Source organism: Olea europaea, unplaced genomic scaffold (assembly GCF_002742605.1).
Source record: "Olea europaea var. sylvestris unplaced genomic scaffold, O_europaea_v1 scaffold244, whole genome shotgun sequence".
Taxonomy (NCBI): Eukaryota; Viridiplantae; Streptophyta; class Magnoliopsida; order Lamiales; family Oleaceae; genus Olea; species Olea europaea.
Genome location: NW_019242592.1, coordinates 208,595 through 222,225, shown reverse-complemented (window position 1 = coordinate 222,225; position 13,631 = coordinate 208,595). Strand labels below are relative to the sequence as shown.

The 13,631-nt window shown below is 37.9% G+C and overlaps 1 protein-coding gene across 1 annotated transcript; it reads right to left on the bottom strand.

Annotated features, from left to right (window-relative positions):
- Positions 1–2,520: 2,520 nt before the first annotated feature.
- On the bottom strand, positions 2,521–13,631 carry LOC111382142. Its single transcript, XM_023006021.1, has 11 exons — positions 13,409–13,631; positions 12,734–12,865; positions 12,486–12,640; positions 12,302–12,395; positions 6,297–6,367; positions 6,089–6,195; positions 5,061–5,182; positions 4,778–4,866; positions 4,010–4,069; positions 3,361–3,465; positions 2,521–2,965 (listed from the first exon to the last, which is right to left on the bottom strand). The coding sequence occupies exons 1-11, from the start codon at positions 13,578–13,580 to the stop codon at positions 2,846–2,848; spliced, it is 1,227 nt and encodes a 408-aa protein (XP_022861789.1). The 5' UTR covers positions 13,581–13,631; the 3' UTR covers positions 2,521–2,845.

The window sequence follows — 13,631 nt, the reverse complement described above, 5'->3', positions numbered from 1 at the left end:
GTTTGGCTTAGAAATATCATCTGGGAATTTACCGATGCATTATTTGAAGAGAATTTGCAATAGTTAAAAAATAAGGAGAGTTCAAAACACCAAGAGATGACAACGTGAAATTTTGTCATAAAGCCACAACTTAAAGTTCATTTCTAGTAAAAGAAGGCTTCCTAAATTTCTTTGCAACTCATACTCCAAACAATTTATAACTACAATAACAAAATGATATCCAAAACATCTATCTCAATTCTATTCACTCTTGCAGCCTTGATTATGTTAAAAATTTACTTATATAAAAGTAAAATAAATAATCAAAATAAACATGTTGCACAAACGTATAAAAATAAACAACGAGACCTATAATGGATCCTGATATGGTGGCAAGAACAACATTGGAAAGAATAAACCACCTAAAAAATGACAAAAATATCACTACTTGGACTCTTAAAACTGGTTATTGTAATTTAAAATGAACAAGCGAGTTAATATCTAATCCTCACCATTGAATCATTTTCTCAAAAGTAATTGCTTGTCCAAGTTGAGATGAGAGAATTTCGAACATGGGAGTAGAAAACCAGATGCATCAAATGAAATTAATTTTTTTATCAGACTCTACACTAAGGGATTATGAAATAAAGTTAAACATAGCATCTTGACATCCAAATACGCATAACAATAATAAACAACGAACTAAGCCCTATTTGGTTAGGTTAAAAAAGTAGATTAAAATCTCTGAGTTTTCCACTCATCTGTACTAAAACTGGCATTCCTAACACAATTTCGTCGATTTTCCTCTCCAAACTAGTTGGAGAGTTTGGAACTCAGTTTGAATTCGAACTCTTCAAATAGTTTGGAGAGCTCTATTAAAAGTTTGGAGAGTTCAATACTAATGAATTTAAAAAATAAATAAATAAATAAATCTATGTCTCTCCAAACTCTCCAAACAGCTTGGAGGGTTTGGAGCTCTCTAAACTATTTGGAGAGGTTGATACTAATGGATTAAAAAAATTAAAAAAAAATCTCTATCTCTCCAAACTGTTTGGAGAGTTTGATACTAATGGATTATTAAAAAAATAAAAAATAAAAATTGTGTGCCTCTCCAAGTTGTTTTGGAGAGTTTGGAGAGTGGAGCGTGTGCGGAGTTACTCTGTACTGTGCGAAACAACTCCACACTTTGTGTGTGCACAATTCGCAGCAAATTTTTTATTTATTTATTTTTTTTTTTGCTAGCATCTACAATAAAAGTAGCAAAACTAAATGCTCGATTTGAACTGTTCGAAAAGTTTGTCCAAACTCTCCTAACAATTTGAAGAGTTCGAGACTTTGACCAATCTCTCCAAACCATTCGAAGAGTTTGGAGAATTCTCCAAACTGTTTGGAGAGTTTAGAGAAACTCTCCAAACTGTTCGAAGAGTCTCGGAAAGTCTTGAAAATTTTGACCAAACTCTTCAAACTGTTTGGACTTTGGAGCCAAACTTTGGAGAGCTTGGAGAACATAATATTTTTTTTCTTTTTTTAATACGATAGAGAGTTTGTCCAAACTCTTCAGAGAGTTTAGAGAACATCATATTACTATTATTTTTACAATAGACTCTCCAAACTCTCTGAAGAGTTTGGAAAAGATCGTAACATTTTTTTTTTTTTTTTTTACCATAAACTCATTTTGAAAATAGTGAAAGCCAAACTCTCCGTAAAGTTTGGCTTAGAAATATCATCTGGGAATTTACCGATGCATTATTTGAAGAGAATTTGCAATAGTTAAAAAATAAGGAGAGTTCAAAACACCAAGAGATGACAACGTGAAATTTTGTCATAAAGCCACAACTTAAAGTTCATTTCTAGTAAAAGAAGGCTTCCTAAATTTCTTTGCAACTCATACTCCAAACAATTTATAACTACAATAACAAAATGATATCCAAAACATCTATCTCAATTAGTAATTTTTTATAAAAGAAGACATGAAATAAATAAATGAATAGAGAACAGAATCACTTACCACTGCACAAGTCAAGCCCAAGCAAACAATACTTCATCGGATGCTTCTGGTAACAGTAATAAATGCACAAAACTGCCATTACAACAAAAAAATTAACAAATAAAACCAATCAAATCCATAAATCGGAAACCCACTTTGAATATTTGAAACAATCTACAAAAGAAATAATATTCATATAGAGCAATAATTAGAAAAATATTTGAGGGTATAAATATGAAAACGTGACCAAATCGCATCCAGGTGAAAGAGTGCCGATCCAAACTGCAAAAGAATGAAGAATGGTGGTGTAGTCATTGTTTGATTTTCTCGATGGTTTTCTTTCACCTCCATCAAATCAAGTCAAAAGAAAAGCAGAGGAATGGTCATTGGAGGAAAAAAATGGAAACGGTATGATATTAGGTATGCTATCAACCGAAAACAATAAAAAAGAGAAGCGTACAAAAAATGACACAATTTTCTTCTCTTGCACAGTAAGTTCGGATTAGTTTACTGTTCATTTAACAGTAGCACCTTGTTCCCATTTTTAAGAGAAGTTAGATAAACGATATTGTTCCTCTTCTCCGGTCATCAAAAAATGTTACAACACTGTTGGAAATATTAACTACAAGGCCTTGAGAAATTCCCACGAGCAAGATGAGATAACGGCTCATGAACTCTATGAAATAAAACAAAATTAAAGCAAAATTTCATTGACAAGATTCAAAAATAGGAAACGGAAAGATGAATATTTGAATAGTATTACGCTAATAGGCCTCAAAGCTCGACAAATAATTGACAGTTCGTCAAGTGTTTTTAATGCTTCAAAGGAATCCTGCAGCCAGAAACATTCCAACGTGCAAAACAAGTGAGGAACTGATTTCAAGAGAAAACAGCTTCTTTCCCTGTCAAGTTCTTCATATTAACATTCGCATCCACACCCAAGCTCGATAATGCATTGATCATAGCAGGAATATCATTTTGTAATGCAGCAGCCAATGCCTGAACAAGACAACAAAAGGAAAAATTATGCAGCAATCTTCGCCAAAGTACTCCAAATAAATAAATATGTAATCCTTGACTAATGCAAGCAGAATGCTAGACTAATTCACAAGGTACAAAGGCCAGTGAAAGCACATAACTCGCTAGTTTTATATTTTTATCCTATGCCATAGTGTAAGCATAAGACAATTATGTGATATATATATCTTAAAAATGAATGTCATAATACACCAGATAATGAACAAGAAGAGAAAACGTAATCAGAATCTTGTTCAGCTCAATTTGATCCTCTGCCCCCAAAACCAACCCAAAAAGGAAGAGAAGCAAAATTAATGCATGGATATGATTACATTCCGCGGAAAAACAGTTGAAGTCATCAAATTAGATTTGTTTACCTGTCTGCTCTCTTCTTTTTGATGCTTTAAGACTTCCGAAGTCCACTCACTATCTAGCTTTTGAAGTTCAACCAAGATACCAGGCCTTTTCGCATCAGACAAATTCTGGAAACACATTCGATACTTTATATTTCAGCAATCCCATCTAGATCAGGTGAAAATTAGTAAGGAACCATTGAGATCAAGCATAATAACATGTTTAAGTCTGACAGCCATGCCAAAACTTTCCCCAACGATCACAAACTTTACAAACCAGGATATTAAGGAATTGTTTGATACAGCTTTGTATACAAAGTTAACGAAATGTATGGCTGAAAAATTAATAAAAGTTGTGGGTTACATGAAATGTGTAATTAAAATTAAATGTTGATTTTAACCTCACTTTTTACGAACTTTTTAAGCTTTCAAAAACAAACACTAAAGATATTAGGCTTCAGTTTCAGAAGAAAAGATGTATTCAGTCCTTGAATCTAGATTGACGACTTGGAACTCTCCATTCAGAACAAGTCCATGCTAAATTTAACAGGCACCCTCCAACTTGTTCTAAAGCACTTCAGAAAGGTACAGCATTTGGTTTTAACTTACATTCTCTCAAAAACTACAACATTTCTAAAAATACAAGTGACCTGATTCTAAAAATACAAGTGACCTGATTAAGTATTTGAATGATTGCAGCAGCATTTTCAGGCTTGCTTTCAAGGAGGAAACCCTGCAGATGAGTTAAAAGTCAATACCAACAAAAGGATCAGAAACAAGAAAAATTGTGTTTAAAGCACCTATTGCCAACATTATAATGAACTATATACCTGTAAAATTATAATGAACTAATAGGTACAGAATAAAAGGTATGTCTAAATGAAGAGATTGGGGGAGTTGATTCTCTATTATGGTAAATTTTGATTGGGGAGTTAAACTAGACCTATTAGAAAATAATTAAGCTAAGTTATATGCACAAAATTAGATACAGGAGCACGGCTAAGCTGCAAAAACTGTCCCTAGTAAGACTAGGAGTAGCAGCTAAGTTGGTTATCTGGCAAGCTCCAAAGAGAGAGAACAACAGATAATTTATACATTTTTTACACTCAAAGAATTGTGATATTTCAAAAGGAGAGGTTTCATAGTAAAATCATTTTTCACTATTATGAATGTTGCATTTTGTATTCTCGTGATATAGAGAACTTCAGAGATGAATACTGTCCATCATAACATATACCTAAATATACTGCTTAACACTAAATTGTTGAAAGATGAACCATGTTAAGGATGATAAAGTAATCTTACATAAGGATTCATTCCCAGATAATATCTAATAGTTAGTTTGTTCAATTTTCAATTATAGTACATGTATACCCATAAAGGGAGGAGGGACGGATAGGGAGCAAATTTCAAAACAATATGCGGCCACCATATGAATTACCTTAGCACAGGAAAACCCAGTAGCAAGGCTATGCTGTTTCATAAGTTCTGATCTCCACTTCTCAATTTTCCACAAGGAAACAGAATCTCCTGCAAATAAGGAAAATAAGGTAAGTTTGAAATGCATTAACCATTTATGGGTTTATGCTAACCAAAAGATCAAAAGCATGAATTTGTGAGTATTGAATAAAGTGGACAATAATATTCCACAGTCATCATATAGGGGCAAAAAAATACACTTAATTTTTTGTTTTGATGGTAGCAAAAAAGATACTTTATAAGACCTTTCCTGGCAGCAAATTCCATCCACATGTCAAAGGAAGTCTGTCTAAGTCTTACTCCTGATGTGACAAAACGTTTTCCATATTTAGAGATCAGATCCCACCTGTCTGTGTCATAACAAATGCTGCAATAAGCAAAATCCAGTAAGAAGAATAGAAAATTTCAATCAAGAGGGTGTTATAGAATTTTGGTGAACAGTACAGAAGAAATTGAACTTCCATGAGAACAGAAAATCAAAAGACAAGTGCCAAACAATTAATACACCTTGAAAGTGGTTAGTCTTTTTGTGGGTAATCCAACAAAAACATTCTCCACCCACATATGCTTTCATAACATTCAACACTAAAGAAAGAAAATGTACAAAAACAAATGTGCGGCCTTGTTTTCACCATATACTCAGCCTAACAGCATCACAAGAAACATTTTGTTTTCACTTATAGGGGAGGAAGAAACATAAGAGATGTGTCCGCGTTTAAATCTCTAGCAGTTTAAAGTACACAATCATGCCATTAGGCCTTATTACACCATTTGGATCAACATAATCAGGATATACCTTAAAAGGATTGTGGTACAGACCCTTGAAATGAAATATATGAATGGTACACATGCTGTTCAAGAACTTATTATACTCAATATTACTCGCCAATGAGATACACCAGGGTATGTTTTACATGCATCATGGTGAATATGGTCGGGCAGTCTCTCAGCGTAAGACACGAGAAATAAGGTTCAAAGATCTTGTGTAAAACCAAAGGCTATTTTTGTAAGAAGGGGAAGGAGTGAGGATATGAGAAGAGCAAAGAGCAGGCAGGAGAAAGGAGGGTGGTGGGTGGCGTTATCACAAATTCAGCTTAACCATGTTAAATCTGTAACCAGATAACGGGATAGTATATATTAGTTTTATATCTTGGTATCTTAGTGAAAACAAAAGTATGACAACTTGACAATGACAGACTACATAAGAATGATCATCAACATAAGCAGCAGCAGTTGGAAATATTTTTAAGAAAATGGAAGCATAATTTATGACCTGAAAACTAAATCTGCCGTGCCAGGCTGCAATGGTAACTCGTTCTTCTTCACAAGTTTCATTACTTCTACCATGAGTTTGACATCACGGTGTTGTTTAGCATGCAACTGCAGCCACATAACAATTATTTGTTTGCAGATGTGACACACGTACAATAATAAAAACATAGATATCATGAACCTCACAGAGAAGGTGATTTCTTAAGTACCAACAGATGATGGGCAGATCCAATATCAGGAGTCAATCCATATAAATTATGCTTCCACAATGCTTTCTTTCCTGTGCATATACCATAGCTTAAAACACACTCAATTATTGACAAGAACAACAGTATGATCACCGGAGCAGAAAAAGAAAGTTGACTCCCTTGTGAGCCAACCGTGAATTTAAACACGTGTTACTAGAGCAGATCTAGATTTTCAATCCATTATACTTCACCATAGTCAACCACGATAAAACTTCAATTTGACTTTGGACTTGTTTCCTTTCAAATAAACAAGGCATGAATGAGACACATGATAAAATTCAAATGAACGATCTTTTATTATGTTCAATGATGCCATTCAGAAGCAGAATGAGCGTACTTACAGTGCGGAAAACGTGTTCTCATCATTGATGTGTGAAATCAAAAATTGCTTACAGAGTTTACTCAGATGCTAGAAACACATCAGGTATTAAACTACATTTCATCATGGCAATTTAAGTTCACATCAATAAAGAAGATCTTTCATCAGATCTATATGGGTTTTATGGATGAAGCAATGCATCAGAAAAGAGCCAAGAAGACAACAATGTACAAACGAGAGATCACTACTGCAATTTTCAGTATCTAAAAGTTATAAGAGAAGCCCATCGGACCTAAAATATACATGGTAGGCCCCCCATTCAATTTACTTATTCTAGAAGGCCCAAGAAGGATGGACTGCCAGCTAGGAAAACTAAAATCCGTTAGAAGGGAAATCTGTTAGGAAAGTCTGTTAAGAGTTAGGCCATAAATAATTGTAGAAGAATAGCCACAAAGCAGGCAATATTGAGAGAGTAGTGGAGTAATGTCTTGTTTCCAGCCTTCTACAGGCTTTGTTATCATTTTAATTTCTGTAATCGTTCTTCTTTTCAATTGAAGGGGTGTTGATTCATAATTTGAACTTGTTCTTTCCAGTTGGTATCCTATTAGTTGGGTATCCTACCAGTTGGTATCAGAGCTCGTCGTTCCAAATAGCTCAAAATAAAAAATAATAATAATAATAATAATAATTAATAAAAAAAACAGAAGGCAGAGTAGAATTAATGGAGAAAGAGATGGAGAACGTGAAACTAGAGCTGTAGCGACTTCCGGTGTTGGAGAGCTCATTCGAGCAACTATCCCAGAATGTAGTTAAAATGCTACAATCCATGGAGGAGATGAGGAAAACTGTGGCAGCACTGCTCAATGCAAAATCAGGATTGAACAAAAGCTTTGAAGGAGGGGCGTCTGGGAGTATAAAGGGAGGGACGATACCTCCTAACATGCACCAAGGGTCGATGGGAGACCAACGCACCATGGATCGAGGAAAATGGCCAAAAGAATCAGGACCAACCAGTAAAGAGAGAGAGACAATGACCATAGAACAAGAGAAGGATGGTGACGACTGGCGAAGGGTGAAGAAACTCGAAATGCCCATTTTCAATGGGGAGAATCCCGACGGGTGGCTATTCAGCGCAGAAAGATACTTCGATGTGAACGGGCAGACAAAAAAAGAGAGGATGGGAGCGATCGGAGTGAGCTTGGAAGGAGATGCTCTGTCATGGTTGCAATGGATGGAGGCGAGGAACCCATTTTGAAATTGGCAGCAATTTAAGCAAGAACTTCTACTTCGATTCAGACCAACACAGGATGGCAATCTATGTGAGAAATTTCTAGCCATAAATCAAATCGGAACAGTAGCCGAATACAGATGCACGTTTGAAGTCTTGGCGGCTCCGTTGAAGGGGATCTTTGATGAGGTGTTAGAGAGTATATTTGTGAATGGGCTGCAACCTGAAATAAGAGCCAAGGTCCGTCTGTTGGGCCCAAAAGGACTGGGCCAAATCATGGAAATAGCCCAAAAAGTTGAAGACCGAAACTGGATTGTTAAAAAGGGAAAGAGCCCACAGCCCCAAGAAATTATAAGCTCAACCTAACAACCTTCAGGCCAAACCCATTTCCCACAAAGGCAATGACGGTGGAGGAAAGGATCGCGAGCAGGAGGGAAGTTCTGGTGAAGCGAATGACTCACACCGAATGGAAGATGAGGCGAGAGAAAGGGTTATGTTTCAGATGTGAGGAAAAGTATACGACTGGACACCAATGCAAAAATTGAGAGTTGAGGATACTATTGATACAAGAAAACGCAGATGAAGGAGAATCATATTTCGAAATTTCGGTAGGGGAGAATCCATTGGAGGTGGCGAACGTGGTGGAGCTGTGGCTCAATTCAGTAACGGGCTTAACTAATCCGGGGACCACGAAGCTAAGGGACGTCGTCAAGAAACGCGAGGTAATTGTGTTGATTGATTGTGGGGCAACTCACAATTTTATAGCTCTAAAATTGGTCCAGGAATTGGGGCTTCCTACCACAGCTACGACCCATAATGGAGTTATCATGGGAACAGTGAATTAGTTAAGGGAAGGGGATATGCAAAGGGATAGTGCTGGAAATGCAAGGATTGACTATCGTTGAGGACTTCCTACCCTTGGAACTAAGCAACACAAATGTCATGTTAGGGATGCAGTGGTTAGCTAGCTTGGAAAGTATGGAGGTTAACTGGAAATCGGTAACCATGCGATTCCGAATGGGTGATACAATGATGATAATTAAGGGCGATCAAAGGCTAAATAAATTAGGGGTCTCTCTTAGGGAAATGATGAAGGCCTTGCAAAACGAAGGCCACGGGATTTTGGTAGAGGTGGAGGAGCCAAGGAGTGATGACGACAGGGAAAAGGAAAGGGTACCGGAGGAAGTGTTGAAACTTTTACAAAAACATAAGTAGTAGGGCTACCTCCAATCCATAACTTGGACCATGCAATTCCTCTCAAGGAAAGGGTGGAGCCCATTAGTGTCAGACCATATAGGTATCCCCACATCCAAAAAAATGAAATCGAAAGATTGGTGGGAAAGATGTTGGCTGCAGGGCTAATTCAACCCAGTGTTAGCCCATTTTCCAGCCTCGTGTTACTCGTCAAAAAGAAAGATGGCAGCCGACAGTTCTATGTGGATTACAGGGCACTGAATAAGGCGACTATTCAGATAAATTCCCAATTCTAGTCATCAACGAGCTGTTGGATGAGCTTCATGGAGCCACAGTATTTTCAAAAATAGATCTTAAGTCAGGGTATCACCAGATTCGGGTGCGGAAAGAAGATGTGCATAAAACAGCTTTTAGAACCCACGAGGGGCAATGCCCCAGCTACATTTCAATCATAAATGAATGACACGTTCAAGAGGTACCTAAGGAAATTTGTATTAGTCTTCTTCGACGATATTTTAATCTACAGCAAAGACTTAGTGGCTCGTGAACAGCACCTGGACACGGTCTTCACTGCCCTATAGATGCACTAGTTGTACGCTAATGCCAAGAAATGTTTCTTTGCCCAACAACAGATCGAGTACTTGGGTCACTTAGTTTCAGCAACTGGAGCAGCAACAGATCGGGTTAAGGTGGAAGCCATAGTTAGTGGCCGACTCCGCGTAATATCGGAGATCTTCAGGAATTTTTGGGGCTAACAGGATATTACCGAAGGTTCGTGGCAGGAAATGGTGCTATTTCTTGGCCGCTCACACAACAACTTGAAAAAGATGCATTCGACTGGAACGAGGAGGCAGAGGCAGCATTCCAAAGGTTAAAGTTAGCAATGACCACAGTTCCAGTTTTGGCTGTACCTGATTTCTCTAAACCTTTCATCACTGAGACCGATGCTTCAGGACATAGGATAGAGGCAGTCATCGTGCAAAATCAGCAACCCATTGTGTACTTCAGTCAAGTGTTATCAGCAAAGTCACAGCAAAAATCCATTTATGAGAGGGAGTTGATGGCAGTGGTCTTGGCTATTCAAAAATGGAGGCACTATGTGTTGGGAAGGAAATTCATTGTTCGTACTGATCAACGCAGCCTAAAGTATCTACTGGAACAGCGAGTCATTCTGGGGGAATTTCAGCGATGGGTCACCAAACTGATAGGCTATGACTTTGAGATACAATACCGACCAGGAGTGGAGAATAAAGCTACCGACGCCTTATACCGCATTCCCATTCAGCTGGAACTTGCGGCCCTTACATTTCCAGTGCTCGTGGATGAACAACAGATCAGTGCACAAGTCAACAATGATCCCATGCTCTCAAAAATCAAGAAGTACAAGAGGATTCAGATGCACATCCATGGTTTTCAATCGACCAAGAAAGGCTGCTTTTCAGAGGATGACTCGTACTTCGACATTGATTCCTACACTGCTTCACAGTAGCTTAGTGGGAGGCCACTCCGGATTCCTTTGAACATACAAAAGGCTTACCAATAACCTTTATTGTACAGGAACGAAGAAAGACATCAAGAAGTTTGTAGATGAGTGTCCAATATGTCAACAAAATAAAAGTATCACTCTCTCCCCTGCTGGACTGCTTCAGCCCCTGCCAATTCCGCACCAGATTTGGGACAATATCTCAATGGACTTTGTGGAAGGACTACCTAAATCAGGTGGGTATGACTCGCTGCTGCTGGTGGTAGACCGCTTAAGCAAATACGCGCATTTCCTGCACCTAAAACACCCTCACTGCATTTGGGGTAGCAACAGTTTTTGTCAAAGAAATTGTGCAACTTCACGGCATTCCCAGCTCTGTAGTTTCAGATTGAGACAAAGTATTCTTAAGTCACTTCTGGACAGAACTCTTCCGATTGCAAGGAACCTATCTCTGGCGAAGCACAACCTACCATCCACAAACCAATGGGCAAATAGAAGTTGTGAACAGATGTGTGGAAGCCTACTTGAGGTGCTTCGCCTACGCAAACCTTAAACATGGAGTAGTTGGTTACCTTGGGCAGAATATTAGTATAACACAACTCCTTTCCGAGCCGTTTATGGGAGGGACCCTCCTCCCTTGATCCGCTATGGCAACCAGAGAACACTCGTGAACTCGGTGGAGCAGCAACTCAAGGACAGAGACATTGTTCTTAAAGTCCCACCTCCTTCGTGCTCAGGACAAAATGAAAGTAGCTGCAAATAGTAACCGACGGGATGTCCAATTTGCAGTAGGAGATTTAGTCTATGTGAAGCTCCGGCCGTATCGACTCCGATCATTAGCCAGGAAACTGAATGAAAAATTAGGACCAAAGTAATTTGGTCCATATGATGTGATGAAGCGCATTGGGCCCGTGGCCTATCAATTAAAGTTACCCCCTAAGGCAACAATACATCCCGTTTTCCATGCGTCACAACTAAAAAAATCAATTGGGTCGATAGAAGCCTGTCAGCTGATTCCTCCCCACCTTGATGCAAACCTCGAATGGATAGTAGAACCCGACCAAGTCTTGGGAGTACGTCAAGCTCCCCTGGGCGAGCCCCCAGGTCAGGAAGTATTAATACAATGGAAGGACCTTCCAACCTCTGATGCTTCTTGGGAATCGGTCAACTCAATTCTGCAGCACTTCCCAAATTTTCACTTTGAGGACAGGGTGTCTTGCGAACCCAGGGGTATTGATGGGCCCCCCATTCAATTTACTTATTCTAGAAGGCCCAAGAAGGATAGAGTGCCAGTTAGGAAAACTAAAATCCGTTAAAAGGGAAATCTGTTAGGAAAGTCTATTAGAGTTAGGCTATAAATAATTGTAGAAAAATAGCCACAAAGCAAGCAATATTGAGAGCGTAGTGGAGTAGTGTCTTGTTTCCAGCCTTCTACAGGCTTTATTATCAATTTAATTTCTGTAATCGTTCTTCTTTTCAATCGAAGGGGTGTTGATTCATAATTTGAACTTTTCTTTCCAGTTGGTATCCTATGAGCAAGCTGTGTCTAACTGGTACATTTACCTAAGAGAAAAGCAAGTTAAATACAATGTAGTACGAAGTTAACATGTTGAGTTTCATAGTGCACAAATGATAGAAATTCCATTTTTAATTTGCACATCCATATTCAAGTATCCAGTTCACACTTTTTCATCAACTAATCTACTACTGCAAACAAGAAGGGGTATGATATATCTTAATACCAAAATCAATAGCTCCTACACGTGCACATGCTTTCGTAACTTCCCTGCAAAGGGCACTGTTAAAATTGTCGGGTATCCGAAGATTGGAGAGTCTCTGAAATCCATAAGAAAAATAATAATCTACCAGGAATTGAAAATAAAAGGAAGCCAGCTACTATAAAGCATAAAACAAGTAAACACTGACAAGTAAACGAAGTCTCTGCAAAATATCAAACAGAAGCTTAATATCCTCGTGGTTGGAACATTTTTCCAAGAGTGACCACAACCAAGCATTTGGAGGAGCAGTTCTTTTCTCTGCCACACAATTCAGCATCTTATCATATACTTCCTTTGCAGTGCCTGCATGTGAAACAACACGAAAGGCATATTCTCACCACAGAAACTTCAAAATTCTATTTGACAACTTCAACACCAGAAAAAGTAAATAACCACCTGCAGAATCATTTTCAACCGCACTGACTTCCGTAGAATATGGTGCAGAGGTCAGCACTATATGTGTTGGAATTCGCGTTATAGATTCTTGACAATATGATTCCATCGGTAAACAATTCCCATGGAGAGTCCCTGCATATTTATAAATTCCTAGACAATCATATTAACTGCATTGTATAATTTACAGATCACAGTCAGAAAATAATCAATGTCCACTATGAGAACATGTGCGAGGCAATCATGTTCACACACACAATTGCCAGCAAGCAAACTAATTCGCACATAATCCTTACGCTTGTTTAGGTGTGCCTCTGAGCGACAAAAAATCAAAATCTTCTTTCCCCTCACGGTAACAAGTATTGTTTTTCTGATATTTGGAAGGACTTAAAATTGCAGAAACAAAACAAAATGAAAAAAATAAATAATAATAATAATAATAATAATAACTAATCAGCTAAGAAAAAAATGATTTCTCTCTTTATTTTTTGTTTAGAATTCAAAATTTTCTATTTGAATTTGTATTTTCTGATTTCATATGATACGTGATTGATAACCAGTCAGCTAAAATAAACCCAGCTATTTTTTCTTCTCTTAACATTGAAAATCTTCCATCAATACAATTCCGAATCTTCCAATCTAATTTTCTGAAATAAAAAATGTGTACTGAAAGGGTACCTGAGGAGGTGAAGTGAAAGCGCCGGCATAGAGCGGGGGACCTGAGTTCAGAACCATTTTCAGCGGCTTGAGACAAGTTGACTCCTTCCGGTGAGTTAAAGGAACACGGCGACAGGTTTTTCAAAACCCTAATTACCCGCCGAGATTTTGATATTACTCCGGTTGCTTGCATTTTCTCGTCCACTTGGAGAGGGAGACGAAGTTGTTGCTGTTTCGGTAAATT

Excerpts from the sequence above, each read along its gene's own strand:
- LOC111382142 (XM_023006021.1), bottom strand. The coding sequence starts at position 13,580 with ATGCAAGCAACCGGAGTAATATCAAAATCTCGGCGGGTAATTAGGGTT. Across the intron at positions 12,396-12,485 it reads TGCAGAGACTTCGTTTACTT|AGACTCTCCAATCTTCGGAT; the intron begins GTCAGTGTTTAC and ends TATGGATTTCAG. Across the intron at positions 4,867-5,060 it reads GGAATTTGCTGCCAGGAAAG|GAGATTCTGTTTCCTTGTGG; the intron begins GTCTTATAAAGT and ends CCTTATTTGCAG.